Here is a 22,500-nt window from a genome sequence, read left to right as displayed (position 1 = left end):
AGGTCCACATCAATTTCTGCAGAGTCTCTTTGTGTGTGTGCGTGCATGCATTCATGTGTTTGTAAATGTATGCTTGCGCGCATGCGCGTTTGTGCACCTGTGTGTTATTGCGTGCTTGTGTCCGACCAATGTTATGTTAAGCGCTTTGAGAGGTTAAAATGCGCTATGTTACTGTGATACCATCTTTATCAAGTCCACTGAGGGAGAACCAGCTATCTGTCTACATGCACATAGCTATACGGACCACTGGATGGTGAGCTTGATGAAGCACTTCAGGTTGCCATGACTCTTGCACACGGAGCACGTCACCTGGCCGAAGCCGTTACACGTGTAACACCTGAAAGTCAACGATAACAACAATGACAATACAAAATGACAAGGAAGAAAAGGGAGAAGAAGACGATGATGGTGATGACGATGATATGATGACGATGATGAAGATGATGATATGATGACGATGATGATGATGATATGATGGCGATGCTGATGATATGATGACGACGACGACGACGACGATGATGATAATGATGATGTGATGATAATGATGATGATGATGATGATGATGATGATATGATGATGATGATATGATGACGACGACGACGACGATGATGATGATGATGATGATATGATGATGATAATGATGATGATGATATGATGATGATGATTAGTGCACTGGTTAACAGTAACAACAACAAATTCGATACGATCATCATTACCATCATCATCACCATCATCATCACCACCAACAGCATTTTCTCCAGACCATCGTGGCTTCAGTTGCTGTGGAATCAAAGTGACGGGTCAACCTTCATGTAGTGCTACATCCCCCCTTGCTACCTTACGTGTTCCACACACACTGCACAGCCAAGCCGGCTATAAACGCAGAAAACAGAGATGAAATTCTAGAACTCTGACAGTGACTGAAAGAGGAGGGGGTGGGAGGTGGTGTAGGGGGGGAGGTGTAGGGGGGGGGGGGGGAGGTGTAGGGGATGGGAGGTGGGGGGGAGAGGGAGAGGTGTAGGGGATGGGAGGTGGGGGGAGAGGGAGAGGTGTAGGGGATGGGAGGTGGTGGGGGGAGGAGGGAGGTGGGGGGAGAGGGAGAGGTGTAGGGGATGGGAGGTGGGGGGAGAGGGAGAGGTCTAGGGGATGGGAGGTGGGGGGAGGAGGGAGGTGGGGGAGGGGGAGGAGGTCTATGGGATGTGAGGTGGGGGGGGGGGAGGTCTAGGGGATGTGGGGGGCGGGGGGGGGGGGGGGCGGAGGAGGGAGGTGGGGGAGGCGGTCTAGGGGATGGGAGGTGGGGGGAGGTCTAGGGGATGAGAGGTGGGGGAGGAGGTCTAGGGGATGGGAGGTAGGGGGGAGGTCTAGGGGATGGGAGGTGGGGGGAGGTCTAGGGGATGAGAGGTGGGGGAGGAGGTCTAGGGGATGAGAGGTGGGGGGAGGTCTAGGGGATGGGAGGTGGGGGGAGGTCTAGGGGATGGGAGGTGGGGGAGGAGGTCTAGGGGATGGGAGGTGGGGGAGAAGGTCTAGAGGATGGGAGGTGGGGGAGGAGGTCTAGGGGATGGGAGGTGGGGGAGGAGGTCAAGAGGATGAGGTGGGGGGAGGTCTATGGGATGTGAGGTGGGGGGGGAGGTCTAGGGGAAGTGGGGGGCGGGGGGGGCGGAGGAGGGAGGTGAGGGAGGAGGTCTAGGGGATGGGAGGTGGGGGGGAGGTCTAGGGGATGGGAGGTGGGGGGAGGTCTAGGGGATGAGAGGTGGGGGAGGAGGTCTAGGGGATGAGAGGTGGGGGAGGAGGTCTAGGGGATGGGAGGTGGGGGGGAGGTCTAGGGGATGGGAGGTGGGGGAGGAGGTCTAGGGGATGAGAGGTGGGGGGAGGTCTAGGGGATGGGAGGTGGGGGGAGGTCTAGGGGATGGGAGGTGGGGGAGGAGGTCTAGGGGATGGGAGGTGGGGGAGGAGGTCTAGAGGATGGGAGGTGGGGGAGGAGGTCTAGGGGATGGGAGGTGGGGGAGGAGGTGGGGGAGATTTAGTGGATGGGAGGTGGGGGGAGGAGGGAGGTGGGGGGAGGAGGTCTAGGGGATGGGAGGTGGGGGGAGGTCTAGGGGATGGGAGGTGGGGGAGATGTAGTGGATGGGAGGTGGGGGGAGGAGGGAGGTGGGGGGAGGAGGTCTATGGGATGCATGAGGTGATACCTCTGGCAGTGTACAGGGGCAAACGCCCTTTAATTTCAAAGTTTCAACTCATTCCACCCTACAGGTACATACCTGCTACATCTGGCCTGGACCAGCACTACATCAGACCACTGCCGAAATAAAGGGAGGTTGACCAAAACGGCGATAATCGATGGAAAATTGTTGATGAAATCAGTGACAAAGCTTTGTGTTCATGCTTCCGGAATCCGTGAACGGTTCAGTTTAAAATGTCAACTGTACCAAGCAAGAATAAAGGAAATCAGGATAGTGTGTTGGTTGGAGAATAAGGAGTTTTAAGTAGCATACCTTTTTCGTCCGCTTCCGTGACACCACTGACAGTGACGATGGTGGTGCTCTCCGTGTTGAAACACTCTCTCCCTCCCAGTGCCTTGGCACGAGTGGCAGAACAGCTGAGGGAAAAGCACAGAGAACACGTCTGACTGACACACACAAAAAACAGTAACACAAAGGCACATGCATATGTACGCACACCACGCGCACACTCTTGTATCCTCAGCCAAATCCTTTGCGCGGGCGCGCGCGCGCGCACACACACACACACACACACACATACACACAGACTTCATCTTCTTTAAATTACGAATATTTTTGTTACCTTATCCGAATGTCCAAATTATGTCTAAACATTCTGACATCAGACACTAACCTTTCTGTTGGTCAGTTGATGTCATGTCACTTCATTCGGGTCTGTCACTTTCTGACCCCTGTCACTTTCTGTATCAACCGACCCCTGTCACTTTCTGACCCCTGTCACTTTCTGTATCAACCGACCCCTGTCACTTTCTGACCCCTGTCACTTTCTGTATCAACCAACCCCAGTTACTTTCTGACCCCTGTCACTTTCTGTATCAACTGACCCCTGTTACTTTCTGACCCCTGTTACTTTCTGACCCCTGTCACTTTCTGTATCAACCGACCCCTGTTACTTTCTGACCCCTGTCACTTTCTGTATCAACTGACCCCTCTCACTTTCTGTATCAACCAACCCCAGTTACTTTCTGACCCCTGTCACTTTCTGTATCAACCGACCCCTGTCACTTTCTGTATCAACCGACCCCTGTCACTTTCTGTATCAACTGACCCCTGTCACTTTCTGACCCCTGTCACTTTCTGTATCAACCGACCCCTGTCACTTTCTGACCCCTGTCACTTTCTGTATCAACCAACCCCAGTTACTTTCTGACCCCTGTCACTTTCTGTATTAACTGACCCCTGTCACTTTCTGTATCAACCGACCCCTGTCACTTTCTGTATTAACCGACCCCTGTCACTTTCTGTATCAACCGACCCCTGTCACTTTCTGTATCAACTGACCCCTGTCACTTTCTGACCCCTGTTACTTTCTGACCCCTGTCACTTTCTGTATCAACCGACCCGTGCCCCTCCAAAATTCCCTCCTTCATTCTGAATTTCACTTCCCTGTCATAAACATAAACGTCATCATAAAGTTTGGGCACATGTACCCCCCCTCCTCCACACACACATACACATTTTCCGCCTTTTACAATGACTTTCATAACGACCCAAAACTCACCCTCCCTCGTCCATGACAACGGTAACAGCGCTCGTAACCTCTTCCGTAACACTGGTGGCAGGGCTGGAGGGAAACAGAAGGAGGATGGTTTATTCATCACGCCACGGTCCCTCATGCAGGGAAGAGTCAACAAATATCGCCGTCACAAAATCTTAAATTTCAAACTTCAATGAAACAAAAACAATGATGAGAAGCTATAGTTCATAACATGCTACAACGTCACCGTTTCTCAAAGACTGACTGCCATAAATAGCTCAAATATTTAAATAAACAAAACAGATTACGCATGTCACTTTTCTCTCATGAATGACATCAAAACTCTTAGTTTAATGGCACGTGATTATTGGTGATACTTAGCCATTTAACGTCAGTATATCACCAGATATATAAAATATCCATCATGCACTCAAGGCCTGACTAGCGACCTGGGTTATGCTGCTGTCAGGCCCCTGTGTGGCTGATGTGGTGAAGCGTATATGGAAGACTGTGACGCCCCCTTGAGAAACTGAAACTTAATCTGCTCGACAGTGCATCGCTCCCATTTAGAGACAGACAGACAGACAGACAGGAGACAGACAGACAGACAGACAGGAGACAGACGACAGACAACCAGGCATACAAACAGACAGACAGAAAGCCAGGCCTTCATGCAAACAGACGTACTGACATGGGACCGACCTTGACAGAGGCGGTGTGCGGCACCTCCACATCCATCTTGCTGGCCTTGAAGAGGGCGGGGGAGGACGCCTGGATGTCCCAGGGGCCGGGGGCGGGGCCACGCTCAGGCCCGTCAATTGGCTGTCCTGAAACACACACGTGACCACACCACGTGACGCCAACGGGGACCTCGCAGGACTGCAACCACAACCCGCCTGTAAGATGGGAGTCTGAATAAAGAGTGTGTGTCTGTGTATGTCTGTCTACCTACCTGTCAGATGGGAGTCTGAATAAAGAGTGTGTGTCTGTGTATGTCTGTCTACCTACCTGTCAGATGGGAGTCTGAATAAAGAGTGTGTGTCTGTGTATGTCTGTCTACCTACCTGTCAGATGGGAGTCTGAATAAAGAGTGTGTGTCTGTGTATGTCTGTCTACCTACCTGTCAGATGGGAGTCTGAATAAAGAGTGTGTGTCTGTGTATGTCTGTCTACCTACCTGTCAGATGGGAGTCTGAATAAAGAGTGTGTGTCTGTGTATGTCTGTCTACCTACCTGTCAGATGGCAGTCTGAATAAAGAGTGTGTGTCTGTGTATGTCTGTCTACCTACCTGTCAGATGGGAGTCTGAATAAAGAGTGTGTGTCTGTGTATGTCTGTCTACCTACCTGTCAGATGGCAGTCTGAATAAAGAGTGTGTGTCTGTGTATGTCTGTCTACCTACCTGTCAGATGGCAGTCTGAATAAAGAGTGTGTGTCTGTGTATGTCTGTCTACCTACCTGTCAGATGGCAGTCTGAATAAAGAGTGTGTGTCTGTGTATGTCTGTCTACCTACCTGTCAGATGGCAGTCTGAATAAAGAGTGTGTGTCTGTGTATGTCTGTCTACCTACCTGTCAGATGGCAGTCTGAATAAAGAGTGTGTGTCTGTGTATGTCTGTCTACCTACCTGTCAGATGGCAGTCTGAATAAAAAGTGTGTGTCTGTGTATGTCTGTCCGTCCGCCTGTTTTTGAGAATGGAGGTGGTAGAATGGTTATGATCTCAATACAATGTCTCGGTTCTTTTCTGTCTGAGGACGAGTTGGGCAGCAGAGTTTTGAGCGCACTGAAGGCACTGGAGTGTAGGGATGAAACGGGCATGCCAGACAAGATATGGAATGAAAGAAAGAAGGAAGGAAGGCAGGAAGGAAGGAAGGCAGGAAGGATGCAGCAGTACCTTTGTAGGGCTCGTAAGCCCAGCGCGTGGAGCGGGACTCGGCAAACGTTTCCAGGGTGTACTGCACGTGCAAAAGGTCAGAAGTCAACAACAACCCTTTGGTTTTTTTATTTTATTTTATATAACACTCCTTTTTTTGTATATTTCTATACAGTATTGATGTATACCTAACACAAACTGTCTCATAAGAATGTTGCCAGGGACAACTCTCTTGCTGCTGTGCGTTCTTATCACAGATGTGTAATGTACGTATACATACATTCTGTGATGTAATGTTACCTACCAAAACGTAAGGGAATGAAATGTGATGGGAAACACTGCCATGAGACTAGTATAATACAAGAATGTATGAATGCATACATGTATTATATGTGTTTGTCTACAGTTTTTTGCGTGTTGTTTTCTTTTGCCCTTTACATTTTTATTGAAACAAACGTTTGCAATAGAGAGTTGAGACAAACCTTGTTTCACTTGTGTAGCATCCAAATCTTTTTTCCTTTTCTTCTGTTTCAACTTCTTGTTTTACATTTGTATGTTCAACAAAATGCAAGAAAAAGAAAAGTACCAATAAATGTATTGTATTATTACTTTTTGTCACAACAGATTTGCATGTGCTTTCCTATTAAAGTGAATTTTTCTACAGAATTTTGTCAAGGACAATCCCTTTGTTACTGTGGGTTCTTTTACTACACATGGGACCTCGGTTTGTCGTCTCATCCGAATGACTAGCATCCAGACCACTACTCAAGGTCTAATGGATGGAGAGAAAAGACAGGCGAGAGTGGGGTTCGGTCCTGTGCTCAGATTCTCTGGCTTCCAAGGTGGACGAGACAGCACAAGGCCACACCAGCCACTCACGTGGAAAGCCGACCAGATAGCACAAGGCCACACCAGCCACTCACGTGGAAAGCCGACCAGATAGCACAAGGCCACACCAGCCACTCACGTGGAAAGCCGACCAGACAGCACAAGGCCACACCAGCCACTCACATGGAAAGCCGATGAAGACGTGAGGTCCCGGAAGGTCATCTCACGGGCAGGCGCCTTGCCGTAGCAGCAGTGTTCCGACACGTGCTGAGCGATTGCCTCCCTTGCATCATCTTCCGTGATACTCGGGGCACTAGGAAAAGAGAAGATAATTCAGTTTCACTTTCGGTTTCAGTTTTCAAAGAGGCGTCAAAGCAGTGTTACGTGGGCCTGACCCTAAATGTACACTGTATCTGCTTAACATAAAATGTGGTGGATGGTTAGGGACGTTATTGGGTAAAGCGGATGGTGAAGGAGTGGGTTCGGGGGTGGTTAGGAGGGTGCGTTAGGAGTGTTCGAAGTGTGGGATTGCTCCTTGAGGGTGCTTGGTACTGGCATGGAAGAGGGTAATCGTTTTTCAGTTTCGTTTAGAGGGTAATGTATGGGGACTAAGTCTGTATTCTTGGGAGGTGGGTTGAGGGGGTGGGTGCTTGAGATGGGTGTGTTGGGTGAGGGATGGGTTGTAGGGGGTGTGTTGGGTTGAGGGGGTGGTTGGGTTGAAGAGGATGGGTTGAGGGGATGTGTGGTTGAGGGGATGGGTGAAGGGGTGGGTTGAGGGGTGGGAGAGGGGTGGGTTGAAGGGGTGGGTGAGGGGTGGGTTGAGGGGGTGGGTTGAGGGGGGTGGGTTGAAGGGGTGGGTGAGGGGTGGGTTGAGGGGGTGGGTGAGGGGTGGGTTGAAGGGGTGGGTGAGGGGTGTGGGGTGGGTTGAGGGGGTGGGTTGAGGGGGTGGGTATGAGGGGTGGGTTGAGGGGATGGGTTGAGGGGATGGTTGGGTGGTGAGGGGTGTGTGGGTTGAGGGGGTGGGTTGAGGGGATGGGTTGAGGGGTGGGTTGAGGGGGGTGGGGGTGGGTTGAGGGTTGGGGTTGAGGGGGGTTGGGGTGGGTTTGAGGGTGGATGGGGGGTGAGGTGAGGGTGGGTTTGAGGGGTGGGGGGGTTGAAGGGGGGGGGTGATAGCTATCAAACACGTGGCCGTTCACCCCGGAAAGTCTTGTCTATGGGGTGTATCGGTTGAATGGATCGAGATATTATAAACATAGAGAGTGAAATGACCGATAACTAAATAAACAAGGTGGGGGTTGAAGGGGTGGGTGTGGTTGAGGGGGTGGGCGGTTGAGGGTGGGGGGTTGAGGGGTGGGGGTTGAGGGGGTGGGTGGGGTGAGGGGGTGGGTGGGGTTGAAGGGGTGGGGGGTTGAGGGGGTGGGTGGGGTTGAGGGGGTGGGTGGGGTTGAGGGGGTGGGGTGTTGAGGGGGTGGGTGGGGTTGAGGGGGTGGGTGGGGTTGAGGGGTGGGGGGTTGAGGGGGTGGGTGGGGTTGAGGGGGTGGGGGGTTGAGGGGGTGGGTGGGGTTGAGGGGGTGGGTGGGGTTGAGAGGGTGGGTGTGGTTGAGGGGGGTGGGGGGTTGAGGGGGTGGGGTTGAGGGGGTGGGTGTGGTTGAGGGGGTGTGGTTGAGGGGGTGGGTGGGGTTGAGGGGGTGGGGGGTTGAGGGGGTGGGTGGGGTTGAGGGGGTGGGGGGTTGAGGGGGTGGGTGGGGTTGAGGGGGTGGGGGGTTGAGGGGGTGGGTGGGTTTGAGGGGGTGGGGGGTTGAGGGGAGGGTGGGGTTGAGGGGTGGGGGGTTGAGGGGGTGGGTGGGGTTGAGGGGTGGGGGGTTGAGGGGAGGGTGGGGTTGAGGGGTGGGGGGTTGAGGGGCGGGGGGTTGATAGCCTATCAAACACGGGCCCCCGTTCCCACCCCCAAAAGTCTATGTCTATTTATCTATATAATACATACGAATATATATCAAACATTAAAATGAAATGACCAAATAACTAAATAAACAAGTAAATAAAAACAGAATGAAGGTAAAGGTACACAGAAGGCAAACAATCAGAAAATCAGAATAAAAATGAGCCACACTCAGCCAGCTTGCGCAGACCCACACATGCACGCACACAAAACACACACACATACACACACGCACATGCAAACATACATACACTGAGATACCAACAGTCAATTTCAGACAGCATCGTTGGTCAGCAAGTCACAAACCAACAGTGTGGAAAGTGAACACCCATGCAAATGGTACATGGAAATGTAGATAACGAAAACATCAAATTTATATAGCAAACATGGGAGTTTGCAGTGAGAAGGAGAGAGAGAGACAGACAGGCAGGCAGGCAGGCAGGCTGGCAGAAGAAATACAGGGATAGACAAAGACACATGAAGAGACAAGCGAGAGAGAGATAGAGACAGACAGACAGACAGACAGACAGACAGACAGACAGTCAGACAGACAGACAGACAGTCAAATCAAAGAATGCTGCTTTAACCTAGCCACGGGCCAGTTCAGAGCTGTCAGAAAGACAGACAGACAGTCAGACAGACAGACAGACAGACAGACAGACAGACAGACAGTCAAATCAAAGAATGCTGCTTTAACCTAGCCACGGGCCATTTCAGGGCTGTCAGAAAGACAGACAGACAGTCAGACAGACAGACAGACAGACAGACAGTCAAATCAACGAATGTTGCTATAACCCAGCCGACCAATAAGGGCCAGTTCAGGGCTGTCAGAGAGACAGACAGACAGACAGACAGATAGACAGACAGTCAAATCAAGGAATGTTGCTATAACCCAGCCAACCCCAAAGGGCCAGTTCAGGGCTGTCAGACAGACAGGCAAAAACAGGCAGACATGTAGCTGTAGACGAACACCGTTTCAAAAGAAACGAAAGTAGCAAAGGGCCACAACTGTTGACTCACTTCCTGAATTCCCGTCTCTCGGGTGGCTCGCCCCTGGTGGCCTCGTCATAGGAAGGCGGCGGCAGGGAGGCTGTTGGAAAGATGTCTTTCACACAGTCACCTTGACAATGCACTGCCTTTCTCTGCTGTAAGTCACTGACAACTCATTGACAACTCATTGACGACTCATTGACGACTCATTGACAACTCACTGACAACTCACTGACAACTCATTGACAACTCAGCCTTTGGTGAAGGACTGCGATTCTCAAACTAGGGGACAATACCCACACTGCAATGGCAGGTAGTGCTGCAGCTTTGAGGGTTAGCTGGCCTTTGTGGACCATCCCAACGCCCACTGTCCTAATACCCTCTTGGTCGAGAGAGTGTGGGTGTAACTTGGGCAAGACAATGCAATATAATACAACAGCTTGGGCAAGACACTCTCCAGTCAAATCCTGCTCTAGCCCTGACAGTCGGGACAAAGCGTCCTCTGCTGTCCTGATGGTCATAGCTGGACATGACTAACCGAAACAAAAATACCTTCACCAAGCGAAGCAACGTAAACATTGGACGCACACAGCGACGGAGGCGATCGTTTAACTCTCTCCATACGAACGGCGAAAGAGACGACGTTAACAGCGTTTCACCCCAATTACCATCATCAAAATATTGCAAGCGGAAGGCTCTTATACTGAAGAGGTGAATGTTGACAAAGAATACCACAATTCTGACGACGGAAGCTAAAGGTTGGGTCATTGAGACACCCACTGGACATCCGAGGGGTCTGTGTAGAGGAGAAGAGAGGACTGGCCGTACTGAGTGAGTTAAACACATACACAGAGAAACACGATCACTCATGCATGGTAGTACGCACACACTCGGTCTCTGTCTTACCATACATGTATATCGAGACCTCCCCCCCCCTCTCTCTCTCTCGTTTTCATGTTTTCAAGACTGAAGTAGTCCTTACCGAAACTGACGTGCTCTTTTATAATATCTAAACGGAAAATGTCTCCAATCATCTAATACTGAACAACATAATGTGACACCGTGAACTTTATCTTCCTTTTGCATACATTTACAAAAAGTGAATTCCATATCGTGGAGAAAGAGAAAGTAGGAGAGAATGAGAAACAGTGAGAGGGAGGGGAGGTAGAAACAAGATTCAGATGGTTTAATCATAATTTGGCCACAGGCCTTTATACAACCAATAAATAACCAAACAAATAAATAAATAAATAAGTGAAAGTCAATAATGGCGGGAAGGGGGAAGGCCAAGGGAAACACAGCAGAGAGACAGAGACAGAGAAGGAGAAAGAGACAGAGACAGAGAGGGAGAAAGAAAGAGACAGAGAGGGAGAAAGAAAGAAACAGAGACAGAGAGGGAGAAAGAAAGAGACAGAGAGGGAGAAAGAAAGAAACAGAGACAGAGAGGGAGAAAGAAAGAGACAGAGAGGGAGAAAGAAAGAGACAGAGACAGAGAGGGAGAAAGAGACAGAGACAGAGAGGGAGAAAGAAAGAGACAGAGAGGGAGAAAGAAAGAGACAGAGACAGAGAGGGAGAAAGAAAGAGACAGAGAGGGAGAAAGAAAGAGACAGAGACAGAGAGGGAGAAAGAAAGAGACAGAGAGGGAGAAAGAAAGAAACAGAGACAGAGAGGGAGAAAGAAAGAGACAGAGAGGGAGAAAGAAAGAAACAGAGACAGAGAGGGAGAAAGAAAGAGACAGAGAGGGAGAAAGAAAGAGACAGAGACAGAGAGGGAGAAAGAGACAGAGACAGAGAGGGAGAAAGAGACAGAGACAGAGACAGAGAGGGAGAAAGAGACAGCAGACTGACAGTGACCAACAACAAACGTCAAATTTGACGCCACATCTCTCCAAGAAACCACAACAGCCCCCTTCCCCTGCCCTGTCCCCCACCCCGCCCCCCCAACACCACCCTTCCCCCGCACACACCAGCACCTCACCAGCATTGAAGCCGATGTTCTCATAGCCCGCCCTTCCCCCCTCCGACACCCCCCCACCCGCCCCCCCCGACACACACCAGCACCACTCCTGCACTGAAGCCGATGTTCTCATAGCATGCCACCCCCCCCCCCCCCCCCCGACACACACACACACCAGCACCTCACCAGCATTGAAGCCGATGTTCTCATAGCCTGGCACCACCCCCATGTCGTCCAGGGTGGGGGCGGAAGGGGTGGGGGCCTGGAGATATGGGTCGTCCTTCATGTCATCCTGAGGCATCTCCCCCTGGTACTGGGGCAACGCCCCCGCTGTGCCGCCATCACACACACACACACACACACGCACGCATACATGCACACACACACACATATGGATGCACGCACACACATACACACACACACTCAAGCTATCACTTTACTACTACTACTACCACCAATCATAATATGGCAGCATCAATCTACATTATTCTTCTTTTTCTTCATAACTCTTTTATATATATATATATATATATATATATATATATATATATATATATATATATATCTGTGTGTGTGTGTGTGTGTGTATAGAGACAGACAGACAGACAGACAGAGAAAGACAAACACAGAGACAGACACAGAGAGAGAGGAGGAGGAGGAGAGAGAAAGAAAGAAGCAATCAAAGAAAGCAAAAGGCACACCATGACTCCACCCCTTGTATCTTTTAAAAATAAATCATCATCATTATATTGTTATCAGTTCATGCTATTATCATATCGTCATTATTACTGTATCATCAACATCATTATCATAATTACTGTTAGGGGTAAATATGCATCACAATCATCATGATCATTATTATATTTATAAGGGGCAAATAAATATTCATCGACCTCTCTTGAGAACGCAGCACCAACACTTGCTTGCCTCTGTCATTTATACGTCAATAAACGTATCATGGAAAACAGACTTTTTTCTTTTGTTTTTAACTAGTTTTTTTTGGCTGTCCCGTCATGTGCACCCTTTCAGTGGCATTACTCCCACACCGTTCATCCTGTGCACCCTTACAGTGACATTACTCCCACACCGTTCATCCTGTGCACCCTTTCAGTGGCATTACTCCCACACCGTTCATCCTGTGTCCCCTTACAGTGGCATTACTCCCACACCGTTCATCCTGTGCACCCTTACAGTGACATTACTCCCACACCGTTCATCCTGTGCACCCTTACAGTGGCATTACTCCCACACCGTTCATCCTGTGCACCCTTACAGTGGCATTACTCCCACACCGTTCATCCTGTGTCCCCTTACAGTGGCATTACTCCCACACCGTTCATCCTGTGCACCCTTACAGTGACATTACTCCCACACCGTTCATCCTGTGCACCCTTACAGTGGCATTACTCCCACACCGTTCATCCTGTGCACCCTTACAGTGGCATTACTCCCACACCATTCATTATGTGCACCCTTACAGTGACATTACTCCCACACCGTTCATCCTGTGCACCCTTACAGTGGCATTACTCCCACACCGTTCATCGTGTGCACCCTTACAGTGGCATTACTCCCACACCGTTCATCCTGTGCACCCTTACAGTGGCATTACTCCCACACCGTTCATCGTGTGCACCCTTACAGTGGCATTACTCCCACACCGTTCATCCTGTGCACCCTTACAGTGGCATTACTCCCACACCGTTCATCGTGTGCACCCTTACAGTGGCATTACTCCCACACCGTTCATCCTGTGCACCCTTACAGTGGCATTACTCCCACACCGTTCATCGTGTGCACCCTTACAGTGGCATTACTCCCACACCGTTCATCCTGTGCACCCTTACAGTGGCATTACTCCCACACCGTTCATCCTGTGCACCCTTACAGTGGCATTACTCCCACACCGTTCATCCTGTGTCCCCTTACAGTGGCATTACTCCCACACCGTTCATCCTGTGCACCCTTACAGTGGCATTACTCCCACACCGTTCATCCTGTGCACCCTTACAGTGGCATTACTCCCACACCGTTCATCCTGTGCACCCTTACAGTGGCATTACTCCCACACTGTTCATCATGTGCACCCTTACAGTGGCATTACTCCCACACCGTTCATCCTGTGCACCCTTACAGTGGCATTACTCCCACACCGTTCATCCTGTGCACCCTTACAGTGGCATTACTCCCACACCGTTCATCCTGTGCACCCTTACAGTGGCATTACTCCCACACCGTTCATTCTGTGCTTACAGTGGCATTACTCCCACACCGTTCATCCTGTGCACCCTTACAATGGCATTACTCCCACACCGTTCATTCGTGTCCCCTTACAGTGACATTACTCCCACACCGTTCATCCTGTGCACCCTTACAATGGCATTACTCCCACACCGTTCATCCTGTGCACCCTTACAATGGCATTACTCCCACACCGTTCATCCTGTGCACCCTTACAGTGGCATTACTCCCACACCGTTCATCCTGTGCACCCTTACAGTGGCATTACTCCCACACCGTTCATCCTGTGCACCCTTACAGTGGCATTACTCCCACACCGTTCATTCTTTGCTTACAGTGGCATTACTCCCACACCGTTCATTCTGTGCACCCTTACAGTGGCATTACTCCCACACCGTTCATCCTGTGCACCCTTACAGTGGCATTACTCCCACACCGTTCATTCGTGTCCCCTTACAGTGGCATTACTCCCACACCGTTCACCCTGTGCACCCTTACAGTGGCATTACTCCCACACTGTTCATCCTGTGCACCCTTACAGTGGCATTACTCCCACACCGTTCATCCTGTGCACCCTTACAGTGGCATTACTCCCACACCGTTCATCCTGTGCACCCTTACAGTGGCATTACTCCCACACCGTTCATCCTGTGCACCCTTACAGTGGCATTACTCCCACACCGTTCATCCTGTGCACCCTTACAGTGGCATTACTCCCACACCGTTCATCCTGTGCACCCTTACAGTGGCATTACTCCCACACCGTTCATCCTGTGCACCCTTACAGTGGCATTACTCCCACACCGTTCATCCTGTGCACCCTTACAGTGGCATTACTCCCACACCGTTCATCCTGTGCACCCTTACAGTGGCATTACTCCCACACCGTTCATCCTGTGTCCCCTTACAGTGACATTACTCCCACACCGTCCATCCTGTGCACCCTTACAGTGGCATTACTCCCACACCGTTCATTCCGTGTCCCCATTCACGGCCACACCTGGCTTCGTCTGTCACAGTCCCAGCAGCGGCAGTCAACAATGTTAGGTCGCCAGGAGGTCGCACACCAGAGGAGACCCTGCAATGCTGCTGAGCCACTTTGGTGGTGTTCAATGGTGCCTGTTCTGACTTGATATACACATCTGAAAGGACATCGCTTACTAAGCCCCCCTACTGACAATAGTAATCGCTTTGTCGCACAGCCAGTCTGTGTGAGCATCGCCTCCTCAGCAGAGACAGAAAATACTTTAAAAAATAAAAGAAACATTTATGTTCAACATTATTTTAGACATGCAGACACGAAAAATAGACTTACCCGGAGGGGCTGCCCCGGCTGGGGCTCCCGGAGGAAAGGCAGGGGCCCCTCCCTGTGGATAGCCAGGCGCGGCCCCTCCCTGTGGATAACCAGCGGCCCCTCCCTGTGGATAACCAGCGCCCCCTCCAGCTGGGGGGTATGGGGCCCCTGCCCCCTGTGGAGGTGGGTATCCACCCTGGGTTGGTGGGAATCCGGCCTGAGGGGGTGGGTAGCCGGCCTGCTGGGGGTGGGGGGTGGCCCCGTAGCCCCCTTGTCTGCACAGATGTAAAGACTTCATGCACATCACTGAAAGAACGGCAGCTCAAGACAGGGATCTATTTTCGTCTCTTCTGCCTTTGTTCCCACTGTCTCCCTCTTTGTCACTACCATTTTATTCTAATTTTCACACACACACACACACACGCACGCACGCACGCACGCACGCGCGCGCGCGCGCGCACACACACACACACACACACATCAATCATAGCTTACGACAGTTTGCCACGGGAAAACTTGAGAAAAGTCCTACACCAATGAAGTCAACCTCATCGCTGAGGTAAACCTGTACACGTAGAAAACATGACCACGATTAGCAGGAAGAAGAACACGCCAACATCTGGCCGACCGACACCACTGACACAGGAGTGTTATCAGAACAAGAACCCGTCGCTACTGACGGTCCCCACATAAACCACTTGCAGCTGAGTGCAGTTGAACGAGCAGTGTTTAACACAGCTGAACATCATCCCTTCCCACACACCCTCACTCCCCAAACTTAACTCAATGTCACCGTGTCTGTGTCACCGTGTCAATAATTTACGTCACCGAATCAAATTGTTACGGTGACATTAAAAAAACAACAACGGTGAAATGTGGATACACAGAGACCCAGTGACACACTGACAAGGTAACACATACACCCAGTGACACACTGACGAGGTAACACATACACCCAGTTACACACTGACAAGGTAACACATACACCCAGTGACACACTGACAAGGTAACACATACACCCAGTGACACACTGACAAGGTAACACATACACCCAGTGACACACTGACAAGGTAACACATACACCCAGTGACACACTGACAAGGTAACACATACACCCAGTGACACACTGACAAGGTAACACATACACCCAGTGACACACTGACAAGGTAACACATACACCCAGTGACACACTGACAAGGTAACACATACACCCAGTGACACACTGACAAGGTAACACATACACCCAGTGACACACTGACAAGGTAACACATACACCCAGTGACACACTGACAAGGTAACACAACACAGACTGACACAGACACGGTGACACATACACCCAGTGACACACTGACAAGGTAACACAACACAGACTGACACAGACACGGTGACACATGGACACAGAAACAAAACAGACGCGGTGACACACTGGACACAGTGACACACAGACGTGGTAACGCACTGACACGGTGACACATGGACACGATGAATAAAGAACATATGACCCCGCCCCCTTCCACCGAACTAGATCCAGTCATTGCACCACCATGGCCACACTCCGGGGGTGGGGTGTGCACAGAAAGGACGGGAAGCCCTTCACTGCAGGCTGTGTGTTGGACTGTGCTGGAGAATGGAGTGTAAGTGCTCCAGATTAAATGACAGTCAGTGTCACTGCCAACAAAATAAGTGGCTGGCCTTCAGGCTGAATTCTTTGCTGTCGCGTATGCCTAGCCTCTGTCTCTCTCACTTCACAATGTGTCATGTGTCTTTCGTGCGTGCGTGCGTCCGTGTGTGTGTGTGTGTGTGTGTGTGTGTGTGTGTGTGTGTGTGTACCGCCCCTCGCCCGAGCCCCCTAAACGCTTGAAGGTACAGCCGACTGTACACTAAACTATGCAGGAACTTGAAACTGGACAGAGAGGATGTGGTGGGGGTGATGGTGGAGGTAGAACCGGGAAATGACAGTCTGTGTGGTGATGGTGGTGGTGGTGGGGGTGAGCGTGGTGGTGGTGGTGGTGGGGGGGGTGAGGGTGGTGGTGGTGGTGGTGGTGCGGGTGGTGGTGGTGGGGGGTGGGGGTGGAGGTAGAACCGGGAAATGACAGTCTGTGTGGTGGTGGTGGTGGTGGTGGGGGTGAGGGTGGTGGTGGTGGGGGTGGTGGTCGTGGTGGTGGTGGGGGGTGATGGTGGAAGTAGAACCGGGAAATGACTGTGTGTGGTGGTGGTGGTGGTGGGGGTGGGGGGGGGGGTGATGGTGGAAGTAGAACCGGGAAATGACTGTGTGTGGTGGTGGTGGTGGGGGTGGGGGTGGTGGTGGTGGTGGTGGGGGGGGGTGATGGTGGAAGTAGAACCGGGAAATGACAGTGTGTGTGGTGGGGGTGATGGTGGAGGTAGAGCCGGAAAGTGACACTCTGTGTGCTGTGTGTGTGTGTGTGTGGGGGGGGGGGGGGGGGGGGGGGGGGGGTGAGGGGCGTGGGAGGGGGTAGAGTGGCGGGGGGCGGTGGGTGGGAGGGTAACGAGGAGGGTAACACAGCCGGGGGGATGGGGGGGGGGGGGAGAGAGAAAACGAAACTCAACCTTTGTTTTCAGTGTGTGTGTGTGTGTGTGTGTGTGTGTGTGTGTGTGTGTGTGTGTGAGTGTGTGTGTGTGTGTGTGAGTGTGTGTGTGTGTGTGTGTGTGTGTGTGTGTGTGTATGTGTGTGAGTGTGTGTGTGTGTGTGTGTGTGTGTGTGAGTGTGTGTGTGTGTGTGTGTGTGTGTGTGTGTGTGTGTGTGTGTGTGTGTGTGTGTGTGTTTCCACGAATCTGCCAGTCACTGCTATTCTTAGAACCCCCCCTACCAACCCCCCAACCACGCCCCCCCCCCCCCCCCCCCCCCCTAAAAAAACCCACAAAACAACAACAACCAGAAACAGAAGGTAACGTGTGCCTCACATTATATCGAGTAAAAACATAATCCACCATGCACTGACATACAGCCTCACAGGTTGCTATGTTCTTGTGCATTCAGACCACACTGCCACCACCACCACCACCACCACCACCACCACCTGAGCTCAAATGTAAGCGTTGAATGCTGAAACTAACATGCAGCTGAACACAGTGCATTCACAGGCTTGTGGGTGGGGACGTGGGCTTGGGAGTGGTGTACTGAGGAATCACTGGAAAAACCGTGTGTCAAGGACATGGAGAGAAACAACAGCTTCTTATACACACCTATAATTATAGAGAAACAACAACAGCTTATCATACACACCTATTTTCATGCTTAGGAGTAGGTAAGTAGGCATTTCAAGCAGAGAAGGGGTGAGGGCAGAGAGAGAGAGAGAGAGAGAGAGAGAGAGAGGCAGAGACAGAGAGAGGGACAGAGACAGAGAGAGGGACAGAGAGAGAGAGAGAGACAGAGAGAGAGAGAGGCAGAGACAGAGAGAGAAAGAGAGACAGAGAGAGGGACAGAGAGAGGGATAACGATAACGATAACGATTTTTTTATTCAGATAAAGGCCAAAGCCCCTTACTGAAGGGGGTGACATTAAAGAAAGATAAATAAGATTTTACATGACACACTATGCATCTTCAACACAAACCAACCAAAAAATATCTAGCACAGATGTTCAACAACATTCACGTGGTAACTATTCTCAATCCCTTCAATGCCTCATATATATAAATGGCCAAGTTACACAGAGTAGACTCATGTCTTGACGAAATGAGCAAATTAAATCTAAAGTTAGATGGATCTTTATAATATTTTGGTTGGATTAGTTTTTGTCTGAGGTCACTCAAGGCAGGGCAACATAACACAAAATGTAGCTCGTCTTCCTTACCCAGATTGCATAAACGACAAGTAAACACCGATTCCCTTAAATTTCCGTATCTAAAACAATGAGTAGCAGTATCAGAAACACCAAATCTAAATTTTGTCAATGCACATTTTATAAATCTGTTCAATACCAACTCAATGTATGGTTCTATGCCATGCGATGTCTTGAAAAGTTTAAACTGTGCAAATATATCACTGTTTTGTATATGATAATGCCAGTCTTGCCACCTGCAATCAATAATTCGTTGCCTAAAGCACTTGAAAAAACCGGCAATATCTTCACCCCCCTGATTGTCCCACACAAATGCAAAACCATAAGAATTCAAACACTGTCTAACACTCGGAGAGAGACAGAGAGAGAGAGAGAGGCAGAGAGAGAGAGAGAGACAGAGAGAGAGACATGGAGAGAGAGAGAGGCAGAGAGAGAGAGAGGCAGAGACAGAGAGAGGGACAGATAGAGAGACAGAGAGAGGGACAGAGAGAGAGAGAGGGACACAGAGAGAGAGAGACAGAGAGAGAGAGAGGCAGAGAGAGAGAGGGACAGAGAGAGGGACAGAGAGAGAGAGAGGGACAGAGAGAGAAAGAGAGGGAGAGAGAGAGACAGAGAGAGGGTCAGAGAGAGGGACAGAGAGAGAGACAGAGATAGAGACAGAGAGAGGGACAGACTGAGAGACACAGAGAGAGAGAGAGAGGCAGAGACAGAGAGAGGGACAGACTGAGAGAGAGAGGGAGGGACAGAGAGAGACAGAGAGAGAGAGACAGAGAGAGGGTCAGAGAGAGGGACAGAGAGAGAGAGAGACAGAGATAGAGACAGAGGGACAGACTGAGAGAGAGACACAGAGAGAGAGAGACAGACAGAGGGGGCGGCGCGGGAGAGATGGAGACAGACAGACAGACAGACATGGACATACAGCAACATGGAGACAGACAAAGACAAAGACAAAGAGGCAGAGAGAGGAGACAAAGAAAGAGACAGAGGGAGAGACAGACACACAGACAGACACACAGACAGACAGACACACACAGACTTTCAGAATACTGCATGCAGTTTATACTTTGTTCAGCTGAATCAGCAACAAATACAAAGTGAATACTGCACTTAATATTCCTGCCTGACGCTGTCTCTTTTCACCAAAGCTCGACAGTCAAAGGGTTAATTGTTCCGCTCCACGTTAGTGTCACCCAGATTGATCGTATCAGGACTGGAGTGAGGGAGATAGGCAGGGAGGCACTGTGACCTTGTATCCATCGCACACACACATACTAGTACGCACAGAGAGAGAGAGAGAGAGAGAGAGAGAGAGAGAGAGAGAGAGACTCATGTCGAACGAATTAAACAAATGGTGGTGTTACAAAAAACACATAAAAATATTTAAGAAGAATCGGCGATTCTGACTATTCTCCTGTCATGGTTTAAGGTACCGTCATTCGTTATAATGTTGTTGTTGTTGTTTCGGAACTTGCAGTTTTCACTCCTAACAGGGCCCCACTGTTCCAGGCGGTGAGAAGCTGTGAATACAGACACGGCTATAAATAGACCAGAAGGTTTTCCATCGTACTGGGGCTCTGTTTGGTGGCGGAAAAGTGACTTTCCCAAGTTGGTCAGTTTCGCTTTTTTAGGTTACAAGGCGAATACAAAATAATATTCAAGTCACCAACACTCATACTGAGCACCACACACACATGAGTAAGTGAATATCATCGCCTTCTGTAAGAAATTATACAAAGCAATAACATCGATTTTGTTCACAAAGTATGTTTCGCTCTTCAAAGCAGAACTGACCTGCTCTTTGCAAAACACATAACGCACACAACATACTCACTGCTGTTGGTAATATGACATAGCCCGACCAGCCGGAAAATCTACACACAGGACTGCCTCCTGCTCGCTCTCACTTGTACGACTGATATGAATGAAAACAGGACGCGAGGGGGAGGGTTGTGCCTTCCGCGAATCAGCCCGCGCCGCCCTTTCACGAGCAGTGTCAGTGGGTTATCTTTTCTTGCCACGCGCTGACTCCGCGAAGCACTTTGCCTGTTTGTGATGTATGGTGTATTACTGGCAGCAAAAAGTGCATATTTTAATTCATACCGTGAAAATGTGTGTGTGTGTGTGTGTGTGTGTGTGTGTGTGTGTGTGTGTGTGTGTGTGTGTGTGTGTGTGTAGCGAAATAAGAAAGATGATTTTGTGATAATTGTACTGTATCGGGGTATGAAAAGCTGGTGATGAGTGCAAACTGAAACAAGGCGAGAAAGAAATCATCCAGTGTGGCCCGGGTCAGTAAATGTTTCCATAACGTAACGCGCACTCACACTGGAGACAGGAACAGAACAGAAAGCGCGCCACACAACAAATGTACAGTTTCATCCATTTCCAGCCAAGGGTATCCCACGAGCTTCAGTTGACATAACGACTGATGTAAACACGAACAACACAACAGAGGACACAGAGTCACGGCAGTTTCCAATGAAAGACAGAGACAGAAACACCTTTTCTGGAGAACACAATGACACCAGTTAGTAATAAAGACATCAGTTTATTCTGTGAAAATAAAACGAAATCAAGTCACTAAAAAAACCCGTACTGAGGAGATTTACAACGTCGGACTGAATAGAGCTGGTTTAATATGTGATCCAGACTTTCTCAGTTTTGATTCTGAAATATGACCTGTTATACTATCGCTATTGATGACACAAATTCAAGACTTGGAATCTCATGAGGAAGAGAGAGAGAGAGAGAGAGAGAGAGAGAGAGAGAGAGAGAGAGAGAGAGAGAGAGAGAGAGAGAGAGAGAGAGAGAGAGAAAGTGAGAGAGAGAGAGAGAGAGAGAGAGAAAGAGTGAGAAGAACAGTTTTCAAAAAGAAGAAAAAAACGTGCCTTTGCTCTCGGTCAGAACAAGATTCGCAATTCATCATCATCACAGTAGTAGTAGTATCATTATCATCATTATTGTCTATCATTGTCATCATTATCATTATTAGTATCATGGGTGTCGCTGTTGTTGTCGTTATTGTTGTTGTGGTGGTAGTGGTGGTGGTCATGTGGCGACGTCGTTGTACTTAACATTGCTAATTTTTGTTTTTGTAGTTAGTCGCAGCAGCAGCAGTATCAGCAGTAGCAGTAGTAGTAGCAACAGCACTGACCAGTAGTAGTAGTAATAGTAGTAGTAACAGAAGCCGCAGTTGTAGTAGTAGCTAGTATGCTGAGTTGTGTAAGGCCTATGGTAGTGTGGTGAGCATGGAAGGTAAGACTCACTGACTTCAATGGAATTCACATGTCCGTGGATAAGACTGCAGTATGACGGCTTATTGCCCCACTGGCCACGAAATGTTAATCATTATAGTTCACAATACCATGTTTGTTTTTACACTTCATTGCACCCTGATGTTGCTTCAACGATTTTTTTTCTATTTCATTTATTTATCTATTTATTGTTAATCGAATGAAATCCTAGATATTCTACACTTTTGCAGCTTGCAGCTGACCATATGAGGCGTGTGTACAGTTCATCCCTGAGACAGCAACACATGATCTTCATGTTTCGTTCATACCTTTCAACCTTGTTCTTTTGTGTGCAGGACTGTCACAGTGACCCCCCACCCGCCTCTCTCTGTCTGTCTGTCTGTCTTTCTCTCTCTCTCTCTCTCTCTCTCTCACGCAGACACCCCATGTCCCCGCCCCCACCTCCCCCCCACCCCCGCCCCTCCGAGAAAAAGATTATCGTCACCCACTCTCAGTTGTGTGTGTGTGTGTGTGTGTGTGTGTGTGTGTGTGTGTGCGTGTGTGTGTGTGTTGACTGTCTCCTGGTAATTGTCCTGATCCAGAAGAAGGCCGGCGTGAAGCCCCACGCTGAC

At 49.9% G+C, this 22,500-nt stretch overlaps 1 protein-coding gene across 2 annotated transcripts in view; it reads right to left on the bottom strand.

Annotated features, from left to right (window-relative positions):
- Window positions 1–22,500, bottom strand: part of LOC143299931 (protein SSUH2 homolog) — a 29,189-nt gene that overhangs the window by 5,981 nt on the left and 708 nt on the right. Inside the window, exons 1-10 of one of the 2 annotated variants that reach the window (XM_076613474.1) lie at window positions 20,470–20,620; window positions 14,858–15,111; window positions 11,488–11,631; window positions 9,376–9,445; window positions 6,600–6,729; window positions 5,610–5,670; window positions 4,420–4,544; window positions 3,742–3,804; window positions 2,493–2,596; window positions 245–337 (exon numbers count right to left, since the gene is read on the bottom strand). In XM_076613474.1, the coding sequence (XP_076469589.1) occupies window positions 245–337; window positions 2,493–2,596; window positions 3,742–3,804; window positions 4,420–4,544; window positions 5,610–5,670; window positions 6,600–6,729; window positions 9,376–9,445; window positions 11,488–11,631; window positions 14,858–15,111; window positions 20,470–20,489 (1,064 nt within the window). In that variant the 5' untranslated portion in view covers window positions 20,490–20,620. Of the gene's footprint in view, window positions 1–244; window positions 338–2,492; window positions 2,597–3,741; window positions 3,805–4,419; window positions 4,545–5,609; window positions 5,671–6,599; window positions 6,730–9,375; window positions 9,446–11,487; window positions 11,632–14,857; window positions 15,112–20,469; window positions 20,621–22,500 lie in introns of those variants that run through there. The other variant, XM_076613473.1, reaches the window with a different exon arrangement.

Source organism: Babylonia areolata, chromosome 25, assembly GCF_041734735.1.
Source record: "Babylonia areolata isolate BAREFJ2019XMU chromosome 25, ASM4173473v1, whole genome shotgun sequence".
In the NCBI taxonomy this organism is placed as follows: Eukaryota; Metazoa; Mollusca; class Gastropoda; order Neogastropoda; family Buccinidae; genus Babylonia; species Babylonia areolata.
This window is presented reverse-complemented; position numbering and strand designations above follow the sequence as displayed.